Consider the following 22,495-nt stretch of genomic DNA (forward strand, 5'->3'; position numbering starts at 1 on the left):
ATAGGCATATGCCAAATGAAAGTTCATTCCTTCAGCTCATAAGGATAGTGCTCAGTACGTAAATAATAGTACATGGATTTGATAGTGAATTTACCTGATTTGGTTAATAACCATCTGGCTATATCATCTAGCTGTCCCTGTAAATTAATACTCAAGATAGTATTACATATATCACTGTTAAAGCATTGAGTTAATATATTCATATCCCATTGATTATTGCTAATAAGTTGGTAAACCATAGTGAGGGTGCTATTAATAGTATTGCTTATGGGTGGAGGATGATTAGGGATCCAGTAGTCATGCCAAATACTAATGTTCGTACCTTTATTAATATCCCAAAAGGTTAATTTGGACACTTTATTAACATGTTTGGATATGGATTTCCAGAGCCACAAATGGTGATTCTTCGCCTCTTTAGGTTTTTGATCCTTGGTGAAATATTTAGATTTAAGAATAGAAGCCCATGGGGAGCCAGGATCTTTAATGAGTCGCCAAACAAGCTTACTAAAAAAAGCTTGATTATCTAAAATAGGGAAACGAAATCCAAGTCCGCCTAATTTTTTTGGAAGACAGATAGCTGACCAGTTAATCGTATGAATATAATTGGTTTTTCCCCACCAGAAAGCTCTTTGAAGAACTTCAATGCGATTGCTTATACCTTTAGGGATGGCAAATCATTGCATTTGGTATCGGGGAACAACCGCTGCTATTGTGTTAATAACAATAGAGCGGCCAGCTTGAGAAAGGAGAAAGGCTTGCCATTTGGAGAGTTTATTCTGGATTTGAGTAGTGAGGGAAGAGAACACTTTCCGTTTAATGGCTCCTATGAAAAGATGAGTGCCGAGATATTTGTCTAGATTAGAGGATTGATGAACCCTAAGATTATGAATAATCATACGTTTGAATTTCGGATGAGTGTTTTTCGAAAAGAAGATAGTAGATTTGTCGAAGTTAATCATCTGTCCCGACGCCGAACAGAAGGTATCAAGAATGTGCTGAAGCGAAGAGATGTTGACTAGGGAATTCTGGCAAAAAATGATGCAATCATCAGCAAAGAGAAGGTGCTTGATATCAATACTGGTTCTGGGGATAGAAAAACCACGAAAAGGCGTAGCTACCCTATTAGTTTCAAGAAGACGACTGAGGCCTTCCATGGCAAGAGTAAACAAGAAGGGAGAGAGAGGATCACCTTGCCTAATCCCTCTACTGACATTAAAGGTAGGGTCAGGATGACCATTAATAAGAACTGCCATGGTCGATGTAGAAATACAAGTGTGAATGAGACTAATCCGCTGAGTAGCAAACCCCATCCGGCGCATAATAGCCTCTAAAAAAATTCCATTCGATACGATCGAAAGCTTTAGACATATCAAGTTTAAGAGCAAAGAAACTTTTCGATCCTTTAATGAGCTTAAAAGAGTGTACCACCTCTTGCCTGATAATGATATCGTCTGTAATCTGTCTCCCTGGAACATATGCAGCCTGAAAAGGCGAAATGATCTCAGGAAGAACCAGTTTGAGACGATTGGCCAGAATCTTGGTGATGATTTTATAGGTGGTATTCATAAGACTAATGGGTCGATAGTCAGAAGTAGTCTGAGGGGATTTGGTTTTAGGGATAAAGCAAATGTGAATATGATTAACCTGCTCAGGAAGGTGGTTGTGATGAAAAAAGTCAGAAACTAACTTGATGATATTTGCTTTCACAGTATCCCAGTTAGTTTGATAAAAAAAGTGGGGGAAAGCCATCTGGACTCGGAGCAGAGTCAGATTTAAGGGACATGACAGATTTGTGAATCTCAATATCAGTAGGAGCGTTGGTAAGGACAGAATTATGGTTGTCAGTAATTTGCTCGACAAAAAGATCCAGCAACTCGCTAGAGATGCTAGAACCATTAGTAGTGGAAATAGTTCTAAGATTAATCAAAACAGTAACATTTTGTTATTTTAGTTCATATTGCAAGATAATAATAATAATGCAATTAATAACTAAATTGTCTTAAAAATATTCAGTAACATATTGCTTGGACCCAACATGGTGAAAAAAATCCACCATATATTTTGTCTCTTGGTCTCAATGTTTGAGACGTCCTAAAATATCCTGAAATATCTTGACAACACTTGGGTACATTGTGTCCATGAATCCAATATCTTGAACAAAACTCACAAGATATATTGTCTTTGGTGTCAATGTTTTGAGACAGTCTTAAAATATTCTGAAATATCTTGACAGAAACTTGGGTGCATTGTGTCCATGAATGTTAACAAACATCCCTATCTACTGCAACTAAAAGGACTTCCATTGTTCCAAAAGACTTGGGGAGTATACATTCGTTTGTTTCCTCATAACCTCCATAGAAGTGGAGAGCTTATCCATTTTTCGTACATTGTCCCTTTGAGCTTGGTGGAATTGAGCCAGTTTCTCTAGTACAATATCAATTTCTAAAGGATCAGCATTTAGGAGTTGTGACTTAGGTGCTGTTTGTTTTTTTATTTGTGGCTGAATCTGAATTGGCCGAATCTGAATTGGCCGAACTGAAACGGCTGAATCTGAATCGGCTGAATTATTGTACAAAGTTAATGTTTGTTTTTTATATCTGAGTTAATGAATTTGAATAAAATTTTGACCAATATACCCTCATAAACCAAACACGCCCTAATCTTTTTTGCTGAACAAAAAGGCAGAGAAACCCTAGGGTTTGTTATCTTTCTCATCTCAGCCTCTCCACTACTCCTCCCTCTCTCTCTCTCTCCGATGGAAAAGTTATCGCCGTCATCTCTCGCCAACATCTCTCTCTAACCTTCTATTGCCATGTCTCTCTCTAACCTTCTCTAGCCGACTGTCTCTCTTTGTAACCTGCTCTTACATGATCTCTCTCTTTTTCATTCTCTTTGTTTAAGTGAAGATCTGGAAATCTAAACCCTCGCCATATCCGGCGAGGGTTAACATATCTCCGGCAAAAGACCACAATGATGTCGGGGTCAGTGTTGTTGTTGGTGGTGGTCTGAGTGGTTTGTCAAACTTCTTGGTGGTGGTGGTCATTGGCTCTGTGGTGGTGGTGGTGGTGATGGGATCTGTGGTGGTGGTGATGGGCTCTGTGGTGGTGGTGGTGTCGGTTATGTTCTTGGTGTCGGTTTTGCCGTGGTCTGGCGGTAGTTATGCCGAGGTGGTGGTTTTGCTGTGGTTTGGTTTGTCGGTGGCGGTGGTTTGCCGATGGTGGTGGTTGTGGACAAATTTTTTTAAAAATGTAGGGGCAGAAACGACATTCACACATTTCAGAAATTAAACCACTGTTTCAGACTTGTTTTAAAGTCTGAAATATTTGGGGGTTTTTTCAGCCAATTCAGATCTTAGACTAAATTCAGTCAAATTTTCAGATTTACGAAAATAAAAAAACAAACATCTGAAATCTGAATTGGAACCCAATTCAGATTTCAGATCTGAAAAAATAAAAAAACAAACAGCACCTTAGTATGAGAAATCATTGACAGAAAAATCAGCTCACTTCAACACGAAAGAAGCATTCAGGGCCCCCTTTTTTCTTTTTTTTTACCAGAAGAAGATAAACAATAACTGTGAGGTTATATGTAGGGGTGAACATCGGTTGGATAACCGACTTTTTCGGTCAATCCAAAGTCCAAACCGAAGGGTTCGGTTTTTTCAAATCTAAATCCGAACCAATCCACTCATGGTTTGGTTCGGTTACCGATCCGAACTATGCATGAACGGTTTGGATCGGTTGGATAACCGAACCACCTGTGATATTTTACCATATATAAAATTTCGCACTTTTGACTTAAAAACGTAGAACTAACTTAACTATTGAATTAAGCTACAACTCTTCACGCCATTACTTCTGTTACACGTGCATTAAGCTACGATATTAACAAACATGGAACTAACTTAACTATTAAATCTCAACCGTTCATCATTCATATCATTTATATTTATATATATAATATATAAAAAATAACAGTAAATGGTTTGGTTCGGTTTGTTCGGTTATCCGTCAACCAAATCCATAAACCGATCCAAACCACTAGATTTTGCCATTTTAACATCCGAACCAATCCGGAATACTATTGGATCGGTATCCAAACCGTTGAAATCTGTTTGGATCGGATTGGATCGGTCGGTTTGGATACTAAATGAACACCCCTACTTATATGAAGAGCGCGGAAATGAAATGTGATTCACGGTGGAAAGATGTATATATCAAGTAACTAGTGAAACAAAAATAACCGCATGCTCGATTCTAGTGAAAAACAAATATATCATTCACAAAAAAAACCCTAAAACAGAAATGACAGTAGAATCATTTGATGTATGTTTCAAGTCAAAAGCTAGAATCGAACTTCCAAAAACCAAAACAGAACTTGCGGCAGGATTGACTTCACTCCACTTCCATCTAGAGCCCAGCTTAAGAAGAAATCTGCAACCTTAAATGTTAAAGCGTAATGAAAACAAATCTAACCTTCTCTTCAACCATCAACCACCATATCCTGTTAACTCAATTCGCTCACAACGTGCCAACAACCTGTTACACAAATTCATGGTAAGTTATCTGTATAACTGACTACCCATCACAAGTAGCAGGATACCTGAACCTGCAAAAACTTGTAAACATTATGTAAGATCCCACACAAAAGAAGAACAAGAAATGGGAGACATGGAAAGAAATTACTAGACCACGATTGATGAATTTACTCCGAAAAATAAAATCGGCAAAAAGACTTGCCAAAATCTACGTTTGAACATACAGAACTATAAGCAACAATAGATTCCTCAAGGAATCTCGAACTTCAGCACCAACAAAGGAAATCTGACAAATTAAAAAGGAAAATGGAAAAAATATGAGTATGAGATCTCGGAAATGTTTGTAAGTTGTTGGAGAGGAAAAGGTTAAATTATTGATGTGTCTAATGGAGTAAGCGAAAGTGTCTTGAACAAAAAGGAAGAATCTGCCGTGTCGGGAAACTGTTTTAGTTAAAGATAGCAACTTTTGGCGAAAAAAGTGGTGGCTAAAAGAAATCCATTTTCACAAGAAAACAGTGCAAGCAAAAATTCAATAGTAAATGAAGGCAAAAAAGAGAGTGTTGTTCACATTCCACATCATAATTCTTTGAACCTGCACACCATCTGCACAGTGGAAATGGGCAGTGAGCGATTTTAAGTGAACCGGAAATCATTCTAAAATTGGAACCTCACCCAAAGAAGAAATGTGATCGTGAGTCTAACAGCAAGAAAACAAAACCAGTCATCACCTATAAGATCAGTGATCATATCCTCCTCGATGTGGCTGCTCATAGTATTGTTCCCCATTTTGTGCATCAGCATTTCGATCACCAGGTACTGCTTGTTCCTTTTCCCTGTTCCACTGCTCAATTTTGGCCCTTCTCTCAGCACTCCCTTCCCTTACAGGACTCCTATTCCTCTTTCCACCAGGGCTCCTGCTTCTTCCCCTTCTACTACGTCCAGGGCTTCCACTCTTTGTCCTCCGGCTTCGATCATCATGACGATGGTAATCCCTATCATCATATCTTCTATCATGACCTCGTCCATATGAGTGATCTTCAAAACTACGATGCCTGTAAGGACTTCGACTTCTGCTTCGGCTACGACTATGCCTATGATGGTATCTACCAAACAATTGTCTCCTCAGTTCCCTGCCATTTAATAAGATCAAATCCATTAGTTTCAATTTATTGACAAGGACAAAGCATAAAACCTGGATTTTAATGGCATTAACCTGCCGATCTTCTTCAAATGCATAAAGTTGCAATACCCGCCACGATTGCACGAATTCTCCTCATATTGTCTACATGTAGCTTCACGGAAATCCGTCACGGGGGAGAAATCGACAATGATAGGACGACCTGAAATATTAAACATATTTAGGTTATATAATAAGGCCACAATATTTCAGAGAACTAATCAAGCAATTCAGAGAAAAAAATCTACTATAAGAAATAAAAGTGTGAGTCTTGAATATGGCCGATCTCTAACCCAAAGTGCGACCCGGGAAACCGTTCTGACTTGTTTCCTTCTGTTCGCCCTAGTCTTATAAAAAGCTGTTATCGATGTAAAAGGGGTATCTCATTCTTTTTGTACGGTTTTGATGAGAGTTAGAGGAGGCGAAGTACTAGGGTTTTGGTGAGGTATATATACTAAAACTTTTGAGAAATCATAGCAGTGTTGTTCTTCATTCATGGTGAAGATCAAAGTGCCATTGTTCACCATGGAGTGGTCTCACTAACTAAACAACGTAAATCTCTTATGTTGTTTATTTCTTCTAATTTTTTAAAGAAAATTCTCTTTCCTATAAACAAAAGTTACCTGCATAATATCTTCCGGTAAGGTTCTTAAGTGCATTTGCAGCATGTTCTTCTTCTCTAAACTGAACATAAACATTTCCCACCTGCATTAATGAATAATGGTGAACAAAATCAAGCTCAAAATGCCGAAAATAAACGTTTCTTAATTCTTAGAAGAATTCTAGTTACCATGTGATCAGCCAAATTGTCACAGATATTGAGGCTTTCAATCTCTCCATACTTGCTCAATTCATCAAATAAATCCTCATAAAAATCCTGTAAGCATGATTTAAGGCATAAGAACGAATTCATTAACACAAGAATTGATCAAAGCTATCAAATTCAACATTAATACAAATCAAATAAGAGTTGGAATTTGTTAAACTGACTAAAAGGTGATGACTTTAAAGAGAATTTCTTTATTTATTGTCCAATGGGAGAAAACCCTAAAATTATAAGAACAAAATAAGGATTCTAGAGATAAAAGATGATGAAAAGGAAAGAAGAAAAAAACCTCGAAATGTTCCTGGATCTTACGAGGATCCATAGCTTGACCTTGAAGATCTACTCCAGGAGTAATCATATCAGGTCTCTGGTACATGTTAGAGAGAATAAGCGTAGGACTGATACTTGGCCTTGTGTGAAGCCTAGAACAACGATCTCCATGTCTGCAAGCTCCAATCTTAAAGTAAAATGGACAATTCACTCTATCTTTCTCTGTTCCGAAAATTGAAGCTAAATGTTCCGCCATTGATATACGAAAAAAGTGAGGAAATTTGATGTGGGGCAAGGAGGAATGACGATTAGGGTTTTGAGATATATATACAAGTTGGGGTTTGTTTGCCATTGAAAATATAATGAAAGAAAAACGCGGGAGAGGAAGTTTCCAGAACAAAACAATGTATTACGTGTTAAAGATCTATGGTATGAGCATTAACATAACTAGCTGGTTTGCCCGAGTGGTTAAGGGGGAAGACTTAAGATCTTCTGCACATAAGTGCGCATGGGTTCGAACCCCATAGCCAGCATTTTGTGTTTTTTCCATACTTATTTTGTGATATCATTTGTGATTCTACATTATCAAATCTCAACACTTTTGCTTTTATTGAAAGGGCAACGTGCCTAACCTAGTTATGGCCAACGTGCCTAACCTAGTGTGGTGTGTTGGAAGCCACAAGAGCAACAGCCGTTGTTGTGGCCGTTTGAGGCGTGTCGGGTTTGTACTAGCCACACCCATTCACCATCACGTGATTGTTTTTTTTTGTTCAAGTCGAACATGGTAGGCTTTTGTAACCCCACCATTCCTTTTTTTTTTTGTTGAACTCCTTTCTTTGTTTGTTTGATGAAGAAAAATATGATCCCACATCAAAGATAGATAGAGATGAGACTCTAGAAAATAAGTTTAAAAAGCAAAGATTGGTTGGAACATTTTCTCATTACTTAAAATATGGATTAATTCAAAAGCTATGAAGGAAAATTTGTTTCAACTTCAAGTAAAATTCTTTGTTTTGTAAGTTAACTAGGTATGACCCGTGCCTTCGGCACGAACAAATTCGTATGGGTCATAAGACCGTAAAAGTATTGAATAAGTTACTACATTTTACCATGTCAGTTACTATTATTTGTATGTGGTTACTATATTCATACCACTTTATGTGACAAACAATTTGCCCTGTTTTCAAACCATTGAGAGAACAAAAAAATACAAAATAATAGTATTACGAGATTGAGAAACGCCATGACCCATAATTTTGATCATTCAGCTGGAGGAGGAGGTTATCTATAAGAATTATTTTGCCTGTGTAAAACATTGTAAAAACACCAGATTATGATGAATAAAGTAAGAGGTTGGAATAAAATAAAAAGGAAAAAAATGACCTCAAAGAACAATAATAATTGTAGAACAAATGTCATACTTGCAAATTTTCTAAGCTGCATGTTGTGATTTTCATAAATTTATCTGAGAACATTTATTAAACGATTTAGCATGACTAAATATAGAAAAAAGGTAAGGATTTTTGTTTACTAAAATTTTAGTTTGGTTTACAATGTATAGAGGTAGCCGGTGTGGGAGGAAGCCCATAAAGACCTGCAACCTGTAGATTTGGATTTGGATTGTAGAGTATAAATATCACTGACATAGTGATATTGAAAAACACCCTTAGTTGTGATAGCTCCGAAACATAGTGCGTGAAACTACAAGATTATTTGGCAACTTCGATGTTACCATACAATGTATTGTTTATCGATCAAACAAGTCGACCGAAAGAACTAACAGTAATTACACTTACATTATATTTCTTAATACATTTTAAGTATTATATTCACCTTTTTTTTACCAAAAATTGAAGAAAATGTTAGTTCAAGACCTATGAATGAAAGGCAAAGTAGAACAAAAGGATAGGAAAATTTTCTTCGTTTAATTGATGTTTCATTCTTTCTTTATGGTTTACACATGTTAGCATGGTGGAAAACTTTAAAAATGAACGTCAAAGAATACAAAGTAGTGACATAAATGTTTGAAGTGAAGTTACCGAAGGTCCAATTACTTCTCCAGGAAAAATGATTATTTAACCCATATTTTTGAACATGTAATTCTTTTTAGTTTTCCTTATTCTGTTATTCATATACTCCAATTATTTTTTATGCAATGTAGCTTAATTCTTATATAGAATTGGCATTTACTTGTATACTCACCATTTAATTTTAGTTGATCAAAGTGAAGAAAACAAATAAAGAAAAATAACTTATTTACTTTGTTATTCTTAACCGGTTGATCCCTATACAATATGAAGTACCTTTGTATATTTATTTTCGTTAAACTGCAAATTAAATTATTTTCTTTGGATGGAACTTGCTCAAAACTCCAAAACTTGTACTAATACTACATTATTTGTTTATATAATTAGCTTAATTTGTTTTGGTAATGCAAAGGGTAAAATAAAACAAAAGACAAAAAAAGGATATATTTTTTTTTCACCAACTTACTTCAATAAATTAGAGAATATCTACCTTTGTACCATAAAAAAAAAAACATCACCCTCATGTTTCTACCATCTCTCTCACCAGGTTTTTGACCAAGAAAACTCTAAAAACTAAAAAGCAAGTTAAAGGCTGAGAAAGAGTGAAACTAACATCATCCAAAATTATTGCTACTCTAATAGTTAATAAAATTAGATAAGCTGCCTAAAATCGAATTGAATATTGTGATGAATAGAGTAAGCATCATCATCTTTTTCATCAAAAGCTGGATTAGCTGGATTCGGGTAAAATAAATATTGATACTGAGATCTTTGAATCTCTTTCTGCCGCCGAAGTTTAATCCCTCATTTACATAGAAAACAACATGACAAAATTATTTTTTGTCAACAAGATCATAAGATGTAAAGAATAAAGGGGGGAAATAGTAAAATGATGGTAACAAAGAGAAAGATGATATTTATACATGAAGATAGATAACAATTAGATTCTAGTAAGTAGAATACATTTATAAAGGTTAATGGAAGAAGACGAAAAGAGTCTAAATTCATATAATTGGTAACCGAATAATAATTTGGAGTAAATGAGGAGAGAAAGAGTTTCCTAAGCATGCCCATACATGAAAATTGAAGGAGAAATTAATAAAATTCAATGATGAGATAGGGAAAACACCATAAATAATAGACCACTATATAATGATTTAATGAGAGATTTCAATAGCAATACAAAGTTTCTCGTACTCAACCATTTGCATGCATAACAAAATTAAAATTGAGGGAGAATATGAAAGGACGTAGGAAGTGGAAGAGTTGGGAAGTAAAACAACTGTGATTTAATGCAAGGTTTAACTCATTGAAGAGGGGTCTAAGGGTTTAGATTCAAAGGTTAACACTCAACGGTTGGGATTTAAATATGATGCATTAATTTTGTCTAGTCAGCTTGCATTTATTTTGTCCTAGTCAGCACAAAACCACTCTGTTTTGTTGTTAATAGTTTTCTTATTAATTGAAGGGTTATTTCCCAAATGGCCCCCAACTTTGTGACCAGCTTCCTGCCTAGCCCCCTAAATTAGCAAAAATACCCATATGATCCCCTTTTTAAGATTCTGTTATAACACCGTTAACCAGTCAACATTTCTCTCTCTTCCATCTCATAACCTCTCTCTGCCACCTCATCTTCTAGCCAACTCATCATCTTCTCCGGTGAGAGTCGCCGGCCGGCCAATTTCCAGCCGGCGACTTCATACCTAAAAAAAAATTTCTCTCTTCTACTCTCTCTCTCTATAAAATAATTTTTTTTTTCTTTCTTCTCTCTCTCTCTATAAAATAAATTTTTTTTTTCTTTCTTCTCTCTCTCTCTAGAACTGACCTTCAACAAATCTGTTGAAGGTCCCCAATCTCTCTCTCTCTCTAGAACTGTGTTAGTTCTAGAGAGAGAGAAGAAAGAAAAAAAAAGTTTTTTTTTAGAGAGAGAGAGAGAGGAAGAGAGAAATTTTTTTATTTTTTTAAGTTTGAAGTCGCCGGCCGGAAATTGGCCGGCCGGCGACTCTCGCCGGAGAAAATGATGAGTTGGCTAGAAGATGAGGTGGCAGAGAGAGGTTATGATATGGAGGAGAGAGAAATGTTGACTTGTTAACGGTGTTATAACGGAATCTTAAAAAAGGGGGCATATGGGTATTTTTGCTAATCTAGGGGGCTAGGCAAGAAGCTGGTCACAAAGTTGGGGGTCATTTGGGAAATAACCCTTAATTAAAACTAAGTGGGTTGTATATAATGATAATGATAAATTAAAGAGTTAATTCCTATATGGCCCCCTACTTTGTGACCAGCTTCCTTTATGGCCCCCAAATTTCTGTAAATTCAAATATGGCCCCCTATTTTCATGGAAATGTCATAACTACCCTTCCCATTAATATATTTTCAAAATAAAATTAAAAACAAAAACCTAAATTCCACCTCACTTCCCTCTCCACCACTCATCTCTCTCCACGTCACCTCTCTCCAACTCACCTCTCTGTCTCTCCAAGTCAGCACTCTCATGAAGGTCGCCGGCCGGAAAATTTTCCGGCCGGCGACCTTCAAACTTTAAAAAAAAAATTGTTTTTTTTCACTCACCTCTCTCTCTCTCCAATCAGCACTCTCATGAAGGTCGCCGGCTGGAAAATTTTCCGGCCGGCGACCTTCATACTTAAAAAAAAAAAAAAAAAAATTTCTTTTTTTCACTCATCTCTCTCTCTCTAAAAATTCCGGCGAAGGGGGTTTCCCTTTGCCGGAATCTGGTCTGTTGAAGAACAGACCAGATTCCGGCGAAGGGAAACCCCCTTCGCCGGAATTTTTAGAGAGAGAGAGAGATGAGTGAAATTTTTTTTTTTTTTAAGTATGAAGGCTCCGGCCGGAAAATTTTCCGGCCGGCGACCTTCATGAGAGTGCTGATTGGAGAGAGAGAGAGGTGAGTGAAAAAGTAAATTTTTTTTTTTTTTTTTTAAGTATGAAGGTCGCCGGCCGGAAAATTTTCCGGCCGACGACCTTCATGAGAGTGCTGATTGGAGAGAGAGAGAGAGGTGAGTTGGAGAGAGGTGACGTGGAGAGAGATGAGTGGTGGAGAGGGAAGTGAGGTGGAATTTAGGTTTTTGTTTTTAATTTTATTTTGAAAATATATTAATGGGAAGGGTAGTTATGACATTTCTATGAAAATAGGAGGCCATATTTGAATTTACAGAAATTTGGGGGCCATAAAGGAAGCTGGTCACAAAGTAGGGGGCCATATAGGAATTAACTCTAAATTAAATAACCTGTCTGTAAATGATTTAGTGTGGTTGTAGCGGGTTAGGAACGACACTAGTTGTAACGAGTAAAGAACGAAAAGGACCCTGTTGAGCCGTGTTGTCGTTCCTAATGTGTCTGGGAACTTAAAAGTTTAGACCTGCCACAATCTTGTTGACTCGTAACAGGTCGGCACGACACGACAGGATCGTTCCATGTCGTGCTAGTTTGCCTTGTATGTAGTTCGTGGAAGATCGATTTAGTGATTTGGATTTGCGATCTCCTTTCTACGTATTGGATTAAAATAAATCTGTATTCATTATTTGTGTTACCCAACAGTATTGAGAATTTCTAGCGCTGAATGTTCATTGAAGATCCTCTCTACAAGATGAGCATTCCATCTTTTCAAGTTTTTTTTTCTTTCAGAAATCATCTTTTTAAGTTACAATTGATTAACTTGCTTTATAAGACAATTTAAAATTCAAAAGTTCTAAAGATTTTGAAACCTTATAACAAAATGGTGATGTGAAAAACACCTTCACTATGGATTAATGCATTCAAAGATTAATAGGAACCATAACCCATTAAACAAGAAGGTTGAAATTCTTGTTCTAAAAACAAAATTGGACTGCTAACTAAGGATCATTTGAACCAAAGAATTAGTATATTAATATTTTTTGTTAAACTCCAGAAAATTAGAAGGATATATTTGTCTGCAAACGCTTGGTTGCTCAAAAAGATTTGAAATGAAAAAATATATGCGTTTGCCGGGAGTCGAACCCGGGTCTATTGCTTGGAAGGCAATTATCCTAACCGTTGGACTACAAACGCCCGGTTGGTTTTTTATCTACTTTGAAGTATTAAGTCAAATACAAAACTAGTTCCGAGGCCACAGATTCATCTCTCCACGTGTGTCATTTTCTGAATCTTTGTAAGAAGAATCAACTTTTGGTAGCACATCCAACGGTCTAAAAGGGTTCAATAGATTGCAGTTTCACAAGAAAATTCAACTTTTGAGAACACGTCCAAGTTCCAAAGCTTGGTTGGTCTATTATCTAGTTTTGGATGCAGGCTGTAGAAGTATTCCGTCTCTCCCGGTGTGTCATTTTCTAATTCTAGGCACGAACAGGTGCTGGATAAATCGCTCAGCAAATCAACCGCGAATATTCATCTCCACTACATATTTAGGCGAATATAGTCAGAGAGTTTCATTACTGTAAAAAAGTTTAAACTTCCCAACAAGAGAGAAAGGGTAACTGACAACTAAGAATATAATGTCTAGGTCCTCTCCACTCATTGCCAATTAGTTTTGAGTTGGATGACCACAAACTTAACAAAAACTATATGAAGTTGAACTATTAGTTAGAGCGATAAGTCTAAATAATTCATAAGAAACCTCCCTGCGGCCACTTTTTCCTAAGAGATTCCCATAATTGAGTTTAATATCTCTGCATGCACATTGTAACTAAGCTTCACCTTTTGTTAACACAGGACCCAATAGACCAAACCAACATTGATAACTTCATGGTGCAATAGCTCGACGACACCGTAAATGAATGGGGTTGGTGCAAACAAAAGGTATTGACTAGATCACCGTAGTAGAGCTTCATTTTCTAATGGAAAACATCTCTACCTACATCTTCAGTTATTGTTTTTCAGCTGGGAGCTAATGCAATTCTTGCAGCGTCTCTTGTTGTTTGCAAGGTAGGGGCTAGTGTGAAGGAAATTCCCCTTTACAAGGTAAATAATCAATAAGTACTATAATCATGCATACCAATAAAGCAGTAACCAAATATAGAAGATAAAAAAATCACTCTACAAGTAAATAAATTAGGAGAGGGAGTCTGAAAGCAAACCATTTCGAAATCCCAGTTGGAGATAGATGCAGGTAAGCAAAGTCAAACACTGCACATATTTTTTCGGGATATTTACCTTTATCTTAATGACAGGTATAAATTGTGTTTGCAGGAGTTCATGATCCTTCCTGTAGGAGCCTCTTCCTTTAAAGAAGCAATGAAAATGGGCGTAGAAGTGTATCACCATTTGAAGGTCTATATTACTCGATACTCAATTATTCTTCTCTTCCTCTCGCCATTAAGCTGAATTTGTAAATGACTTGATATAGCATTGTTACCAGGATATATGCTGTTTGTATATAGCTGCATTTCTCTATCTCACATCTGATTAGTGAAACCTTTTGATTTTCTGTTTCCCTTTTCATATAGTGCGTATGTACTCATGTTATTCGACTTCTAATGAGTTTCATTCCTGCCATGTGTGAAGACACCGCTGATAGACCAAGAAACTTAAATGTTGTAGTTGGTGATATTGCTTAATTTTGATGTCACATTTTTTTACTCATGGGTGTAGCTTAATGTGTATATGTTATTTTATGGCAGTCTCTCATTAAAAAGAAATAAGGTCAGGATGCAACAAATGTTGGTGATGAAGGTGGTTTTGCACCCAATATCCAAGTCTGCTAATTGGAATTTCATTCCCAGCATCCACTTCATTCTATTCATTTCATCTTCTAATTCTGCTTTTCAACTTGTTCAAATTTCAGGAGAATAAGGAAGGTCTTGAGTTGCTGAACACAGCCATAGCTAAAGCTGGCTATACTCAACAAGTGAGACTTTATTGCCTTCTCTTATTTTTCCACTGTTTATGATGCATCTTAAACTTGCAATGGGAGATTAGCAACCTAATAAGCTTCTTGTTATAGGTTGTCATTGGAATGGTGTTGCTGCTTCCGAATTTTACGGGTCAGACAAAACTTATGACCTCAACTTCAAGGCAGAGGCAAGATGGCCATTTCACCTGTTTTTGTAATTTAGGTTCTACGTAATGAAAACAATCTTTGGCGCTTAATTTGATGGTATGACTTGGTACAGAATAACGACGGATCTCAAAAGATCTCTGGAGATAAACTCAAAGATTTTTACAAATCATTTGCTACTGAATATCCAATCGTGTCGATTGAAGACCCATTCGACCAGGACGACTGGGAACATTACGCCAAGATGACTGCTGAAATCGGAGATAAAGTACAGATTGTTGGGGATGATCTCTTGGTTACAAACCCAAAAGTATTTCCTTTTATTACAACTGATAAATACCATTTTCTAGTTTGCGAAGTAGAAGGGATTCAGAAAATTAGTACACCGATTCTCGATATCATGAAGATCCAAAATTCTGTGCTATTTCTGATGCAGTTTATTTTTACAGAGAGTTGAGAAGGCAATCAAGGAGAACACCTGCAATGCTCTGCTCCTCAAGGTACTGATGATTGTTTATCAATCGAGCTTCGATTGAATCTCTTAATATGGGTTTTCTGTCAATTTTGTAATTTAATCCTTGTGCTATGCAAATAGGTTAACCAAATCGGATCTGTAACTGAGAGCGTTGAAGCTGTGAAAATGTCAAAGAAAGCTGGATGGGGTGTCATGGCCAGCCACCGAAGTGGAGAGACCGAAGACACCTTCATCGCTGACCTCTCTGTTGGCTTGGCCACTGTAACATTCTTGAAACCTAGCACTAGAATTTAACCGACTAACAATCTCATTTTGGTTCAGCTCGAGCCTAACCACTTATTCTTCACATTTTTGTCATAACAGGGCCAGATTAAGACAGGAGCTCCGTGCAGATCCGAGCGCCTTGCCAAGTACAACCAGGTAGAAAAGTTGTATACTTTAATTTCATTTGTTTTTGCTGCTTTTTTTTTCTGGATCTGTTTAAATTGATGAAAAGAATTGGTTTTTATTGTGTACTCAGTTATTGAGGATTGAAGAGGAATTGGGTTCGGATGCTGTCTATGCTGGAGCTAACTTCCGAAATCCAGTTGAACCGTACTAGGTCTCTAGTGGAAGTTGCAAACCAAGAGTAGAGTACTTGGGTTTTTCTGGATCAGATTAATTAGATGTTTATAAATGGAACAGAAGGTCTATTATTTAAGGTTTGTTTTGAGAGTTTTGGAGAAAACAATGTAGTAGTGTGCTTGTTTGATGGTAAAACATTTCCAACTCCGAGCGAAATAGCCTCTCAAAGATGATTAACTCACATAAATTACTACCTAACCCCCTAAACGTCCAGGGTTGTCGATAGACAGTTGACTGGTCATATATACCTTACCACCATCACGATAGACAGTTGACTGCTCATATACACCTTACCACCATCATCATCTCTATATCGGAAACTGAACGAACCTAGAAGCGCAACTCGCATCCTAGGACCTAGGAGCGCAACTCGCATCCTAGAGTCGTAGGAGCGCCACTTAAGAGGTTCTTTTTATTATAGGTGCCATCACTAGAAAGTGCGAAGCACATGATATTTGTTTTTATATCACTTCTAAAACGAGTTCTATTACAGTTTGATATAACTATATAATAGAGTAAGTAAATATATAATAGAGAGTAAGTATGCTTATTACTGTGTTTGGCTTATTTAATATAGGGGGTTTCCCTTGATAACTAAATGCTTGTTGTTGTGAGAGATTGAAGCCCTTATCATTTCCAAGCCCAAAATACAAGATCAACCCAGATAGGAACCAACAAGTTGAGTAAGAAGAATTACTGGATACAACATGACACAGATGGAAACCAGAGTAGCAAAGATACTTGATATGGATGCAATTTCCATTCAATAGATTTCATTTATGGTAGTATTAAGTTGGTAAAGAATTCAACACAGACCATAGTAATATCCACTTGCATTTCTCGCAATCACTCCATCAAGTCAATAGAAGGTCATTGGTTCCAAGATGAGGGCGAAGGCAAACTCGAACCTCATGTTCTTCTGGTCCAACCCGATGTTTTGGCACCATGATCTCTAGAACTGTCCCTGTTTCATCATAATATGCTTCAAGTTTAGCGTCTTCTGGAATTCGACCTGCAAGTTGTATTTCCCTTATAAATTCTCCCGGAGGGCAGTGCTCAGGAGATGGATCTGTGAGCTTGAATGTTCTCTCATGTCTCTTGATAAATGGCATTCTAGCAGTGCTTACACATGATATCTTGACGATCCCACACGAAAGAGTGTTCCTCCATGAAACTTTTACTCTCTGTAAATCTGCAAAAGGTAGGCTCACCACGATCAAATACCCTTCTTCATCCTCATATATAGTCTTTGAAGCTGTGACAGGCCCGCTTGTGTTCCTCATTACCCCAGTAAACCCGCTCGACCAAACAGACCCAATAGGATGGTGGATTTCCATATCTAAAACACGACTGGGAGTAGGATTATTAACTGGTATATAACAATCTTCATCGCTCCCGTGAGGAGAAAATTCTTTTCTCTTCTTGTTCTTGGGGGAAACATCCATACCGTCACTATTACCATGGTTCAACGGCAGAGTAGATAGATTCAAACCAAACCCGAGTAGTTTCCTTGAGTTGCCGTTACTTTTTGATGTAAGATGCCTCTCAAGCTCAAAATCAGTATTTGGAAGATTCCTCCATGAACCAAAATCACTCGCTTCAAGTGGGACCAAGAAGTTCAAATCACGGCCTGTGAGGTCCATCCATCTCTTCTTTTCGTCGTCACTGAGGCACGTAAGATTGGGAGACCTAATAATTTCAATTCCATGAACACATTGGGGGTTTGAAAGGCCTCTGTAATGTTTTCGCTGCATTCTATGGGAGCGAACAAAACCCTTATCCACACTAAATGGGAACAGACGTTCTCCTTGACGTGAGTGGCCATTCATGTAACTCCTCAGCTGCATCTTACCTAGTGCATTTTCAGGTCGTTCCTTGAAAACCCACATATACATATTCTCCATATCATGTTGAACTAAGAAAACATCAAGTTGAAGATCCAATTTATCGAATCCAGAAATTCCGTTACTGTCTCTAGTAATCTTTCCTTTTGCTTTATCATTCAAAACAGGCTTGAAGTAGAAATTGAAGAAAACCCAAGCACCCCAAATGCTATCAAGTCGCTTTGCACATTTTCGCGCAACCTTAGGGAGATGAAGAAGTGTTTCTTTCTCATAGACTTGAGATCCAAGATGAACATCCAGAAGATCACAATTATCAGGATTCCACGAATGGGGAGGTAGGCTTGGGTCAGCGGAAAGCGGGAGATTAATATCAGGTGGTCGGGAAAGAATGATTTGACGATTCATCTCTCTATCTAATCCAGTGTGAGAAGCAGCACAAGAATCCATTGATAAAAGTGTTGATGGTTGGTGATTCTTCATTGACAAAGCTGTAAGAAGGGTGTCTGCCATTTACCCTTTTTAGTCACCTTCAAGATTTTTCTTGAAGGTGAGAGTGGAATTTAGAAGTCCCACAATAATCACCAAAAGGACATCATAAATGAATCTCAAAAACCCACCAAATAACTAATCCTAGATCCATCAATTAACAATCTTCTATAACAAAGAACAAAGTTAAAGATCAGGGGAAGTTCAACTAGATCCAGGAGAACCCTATAAACATCATGAAGGGATATCCCAACTAAGGGTCCCAAAAGGAGAATTTTTTGTCAAAAACCCTAGATAAAAGGAAAATCTAAACCCATCTCTGCTCCAGAAAGGAGTTCTGGAATCAAAGAAATCAGCCGAGATTCATACCCAAATACAGGAAACAACCCAAACATCATGAACAGATTATTCTAACCAATACTTCTATCAGGAAGTGAAAGGAAATTGTAACAGCAACCCTAATTGAGGAACACTTTTCTGAATCAGACCATCAAATCCATGAAGAAATTTGATAGAAACACCTACGAATCATCCCTTACATTCTAAAGAAATGGAACGGGAGACCTTTGGGAGAATAAAAGAGTTACCTTTTCTGGGTAGGGATTAAAATCCACAGAAACAGAAGCAAAGATCTTCAAAAGAGATACTCGTCCCCGCCAATGTCGATACGATCAGAAAGTTAGAGAGAGAAAGGAGGAAGGGAGATAAGGAAATAAAGGGAAGTCGTTAATAAAGTGGAAGTATATAGAAGAGTTGGAGATTGGGTTGTTGCTTGGCTTATCATTTTGAGAAGAGAAAAGCTACAATCAGTTTTCTAAGTTATGACCAAGACACCAAAATGACCCCCTAAAAATGACCGAAATACCAAAATAGCCCCCTTAAAGTAGGGGTGGGCAAAAGATCCGGAAGACCGCTATCCGATCCGTTCGACCGAGATAAAAAGTGTCCATGGACACCCGATGGTCATAACGGTCAGTGTCCGACCGGCCCGAAAGAATTGGCGGACGGTCACGGTCAAAATTCTATGTCGAAGGACCGACCGCTAACCGACCGACCAATATAGACCGTCCAAATAACCGACCGGTACGAGTGACCGAATAGGTTGATCGACTAAACTGCCCTCATTTTTAGAAGTTGACCGTTGAATTTTATAGACATAAGAATATATGATGGTCGTTGGTTATAGTCATATAGTCCTCTAGAAGACCAAACATTAGTACGTGGCTTAATTATATCTTGTTAAATGATGATCAACTGTGTTTTTTTCTTTTTCATATTTACTTTTGATTTCTTGGTTAAACATCTTCATTTGTAAGTAATTTTGTTTGTGATAATAAAAATAGGGAGATGCTAGAGTTACGTAGAGGATGACTTAGAGGATGACATAATGACGTGGAATTCACTAAAAGACAAGGTTTTTTCAAAGTTTGACTACGGTGGGGACCGCTTTTGTTTCCAAATGAGGAAACATGTCATCCTCTAAGTACCAAATTTTAAGTCACTCTATCATTTCTCATAAAAATAAAGTTCTGAATTTAAGTAAATTTTATTGGAAAACTCAGACCGAGACCGTCCGGTGTCCGACTGGCCCGGCAAAACAAGAGGTCTTGGACGGTCAATGGACAAAGAATTCTTGAGAGTGACCGTACGAGTCCGCCCGAGTAATTAGGTGGTCATTAACAGTTTATGTCCGAGTCGACCGATTCGATGAAGTTAGAGTCCAGTACCGACCGGTCCGGACCGATTCCCACCCCTACCTTAAAAGTCTGGAGAACTAGGCCTTCGTTTCGGTCTAGCGTTCCAGATCAAGACGGAAGGTCTGGTTTACCAAACTATCGGAGAAGGGGGTCCTCCTCTTCGTCTGTGAGAATAGAAAGAGAGAAAAGAGAAAATGGGAAGAAAAAGAAATGGAAGGAAGAACAAGCTTATCTTTTTTAAGTTAAGACTACCAGTTGGAGATTGTCGGCCCACGATTTTTTGTTGGAATGAGAGAAAGAGAAGAAGTAGGTGATATACACCTTCAAAAATGGAATTACCTTGAAAACATACTTGGTAAATTTATTTCGGCCAATTCTTGTGTAAAAAACACATTGTATCTAAGAAGTATATATGAGCATTGTCAACAAAACTTTCTTTCTACAAAGTACAAACACCTCCTAAATTGATGCTTCACCTTAAAAAAGCAAGTAACCCTAATAGACACCCTTAATCATGCATTAAAATAGAGAAACAATCATGAGACAAAAATAGCGAAGGGAAATGACACTATGCCCGCCACGAATCCCGGCGGGATGACGTGTCGGGCCATGATTTAGAGAGAAACACGTCATCCCGCGGAGATTCGGCTGGGATTCGTGCGGGGCCATGTATCGCGGCTGGATAGCCAAATAGGGTAAAGAATTGTTTGACAACTGATTGAAGATTAAACAATATTTTATAGAACTTCAAAAACAGTGCTAATGTTTTTTTAAATTAGTCGTTGCTCCTTGAATAACTGAAAAAAGAGAAACCCAATACGAGCAAAATGGATCTGAGACAATATAAAATTCACAATTGCTAATTAAAGTAAATAACACTTTAGGGTTCTTATTGGTCCAACTATTTCCTTCTTCGCGGCACCTTCATGGAAGGACGGAAATGTAAAAAAAAGGGAAGAAGTTTGATAAAGAACAATTTTTCAACAAAAAAAAGAAACAAATTAATAAGTTGACCAATGTATATAAGTATGTCTTAGATATAAGAACAATTCTAGTGAAACATTTAAACTCTAAAACTTAGAATGCTACTTATAACTTTTAAAGATTTTGTTAAAAGATCTTCTCCAATGAGACACTCAATTTGACACTCCATGATGATGTCGAAACATTTATCGTAGAGACCCTTAAGGTGTTTATTTTGAGATTTTTTAAGTGTCAATTTAAAATTTAAACTAATAGATATCATTTCTTTTAAACTATTTTTTCTTACCGAATTTAGAGCTCATGTGTAATGTGTATTAGAGCATCTTCAATGTAAAACTCAAAAAAATCTCTATTCATCTTATCTGTCAAGTTTCACTTGAGATTCTCACTATCAGGTGGCGAAAATAGAGATCCTCAATTTTTTTATGTCTCAAATGCAAAACTCTAAACTTATCTTATTTACTTATATGACATAGTTATTTTTGTAAATAAATAATTAGTTATTTAGAAAATATAGAAGACTCGATTTCTATTGTTTGAAAATTAAATATTGATGATTTAGACAATTAGAGATATCTCAAGATGACACTCTAGAATTAGAGCGTCCTCTTGAGATATCTCTATTGACACGTCATCTTAGAGATTCAAATAGAGTGTTGCATTGGAGAGAATTTTTAAGAAAAAACTCTAAAAATCATATGTGACACTCAGAGTTTCGAAGATTGAGTGTTGCATTGGAGATGCTCTTAAGTGGATGTACTTTAGAGATCTTCATTGGAGACTAGCAAAGTTTAGAGTTTCTCCATATAGCCACCTAGCAAAGACAATATTCATCAACACTTGACAACTAGGACTTTAGAGTTTTTGTTAGAATGTCCCATTAGAGATGCTCTAATTCTAGAGTATTTCCAGTCGGAAACTCAAACTCTAAAATTTAAAGTGCCACATAAGATTTTTTTAGAGTCTCTCTTTAAAAATCATCTCCATTGCAGAACTCAACATCTATATAATAAGGGAGGAGGGTTTCTTTCCCCCTCCTCCCAATGGCTAAGATTTGTTCTCCCATGTTTATCTCTAATGGTTAGGATTTACTCTATCAAAGTTTGAGGGTTCAGATTTGATTAAAAATCAACCAAGAGTTATAAGATTATAAAAAAGATCATCTTTTTAAAGATCTCATTTTTCTTTCGGAAGACTTAAAGACACCCATATTATTGTTGTAGGCGCTCCATTTACATATAGATCCCTTAAAACTTTAGTCTTTGCGGGACGCCTATAGCGATAATGTGGGGCGCGTATAGATCACCTCACGTGCGCATTTGATAGAACTGTTTGTGTCCGGCGGGCACGGGTTATACCCTCGTAAATCTCTAAAGTGAGGTGACACAATTTATTTTAGAGACTTGAAGATCTCTAAGTGTCACATAAACAAATCAATTAATTTTATGGTCAAAAATCAAAATATATGATTTAGAATTTATCTTGAGTGTTGCATTGAAGAAGGTTTTCTAATATAGTAGTTCTAAATGAACATGTAGGAAAGCCATTATTTA

At 37.1% G+C, this 22,495-nt stretch overlaps 2 protein-coding genes, 1 long non-coding RNA gene, 2 other non-coding genes and 1 pseudogene across 7 annotated transcripts; 3 read left to right on the forward strand and 3 right to left on the reverse strand.

Moving 5' to 3' along the window:
• Positions 1 to 1,970: 1,970 nt before the first annotated feature.
• LOC147550307 (uncharacterized) lies at positions 1,971 to 7,109 on the forward strand. The gene is made up of 3 exons (XR_015238075.1): positions 1,971 to 2,475; positions 3,474 to 3,594; positions 4,176 to 7,109. It is a non-coding gene; the product is annotated as an uncharacterized LOC147550307 (long non-coding RNA).
• Positions 4,194 to 7,386, reverse strand: LOC147550308 (splicing factor U2af small subunit B-like). Of its 3 annotated transcripts, none has more exons than XM_086670500.1 (6): positions 6,830 to 7,218; positions 6,505 to 6,591; positions 6,338 to 6,419; positions 5,751 to 5,877; positions 5,266 to 5,667; positions 4,194 to 5,140 (listed from the first exon to the last, which is right to left on the reverse strand). In XM_086670500.1, exons 1-5 carry the CDS (start codon positions 7,160 to 7,162, stop codon positions 5,274 to 5,276), a joined length of 1,023 nt encoding a protein of 340 aa, XP_086526626.1. In that variant the 5' UTR covers positions 7,163 to 7,218; the 3' UTR covers positions 4,194 to 5,140; positions 5,266 to 5,273. The 3 variants fall into 3 exon arrangements, with proteins under 3 accessions (XP_086526626.1, XP_086526625.1, XP_086526627.1); XM_086670499.1 differs by having other exon boundaries at positions 4,194 to 4,538; positions 6,830 to 7,203; XM_086670501.1 differs by having other exon boundaries at positions 4,194 to 5,667; positions 6,830 to 7,386.
• On the forward strand, positions 7,261 to 7,343 carry TRNAL-UAA (transfer RNA leucine (anticodon UAA)). The gene has a single exon. It is a non-coding gene; the product is annotated as a tRNA-Leu (tRNA).
• Positions 7,387 to 12,815: 5,429 nt separating the features above from the next.
• On the reverse strand, positions 12,816 to 12,887 carry TRNAG-UCC (transfer RNA glycine (anticodon UCC)). The gene has a single exon. It is a non-coding gene; the product is annotated as a tRNA-Gly (tRNA).
• Positions 12,888 to 14,075: 1,188 nt separating this feature from the next.
• LOC147550311 (enolase 2-like) lies at positions 14,076 to 15,908 on the forward strand (annotated as a pseudogene).
• A 631-nt stretch (positions 15,909 to 16,539) lies between these two features.
• On the reverse strand, positions 16,540 to 19,078 carry LOC147550312 (uncharacterized). The gene has a single exon (XM_086670101.1). It carries the CDS (start codon positions 18,283 to 18,285, stop codon positions 16,786 to 16,788), a length of 1,500 nt encoding a protein of 499 aa, XP_086526227.1. The 5' UTR covers positions 18,286 to 19,078; the 3' UTR covers positions 16,540 to 16,785.
• Positions 19,079 to 22,495: the final 3,417 nt, after the last annotated feature.

The sequence above is a fragment of the Eschscholzia californica genome, unplaced genomic scaffold, assembly GCF_041429995.1.
Source record: "Eschscholzia californica isolate CP2 unplaced genomic scaffold, dmEscCali1.0.p SCAF_3, whole genome shotgun sequence".
Taxonomy (NCBI): domain Eukaryota; kingdom Viridiplantae; phylum Streptophyta; class Magnoliopsida; order Ranunculales; family Papaveraceae; genus Eschscholzia; species Eschscholzia californica.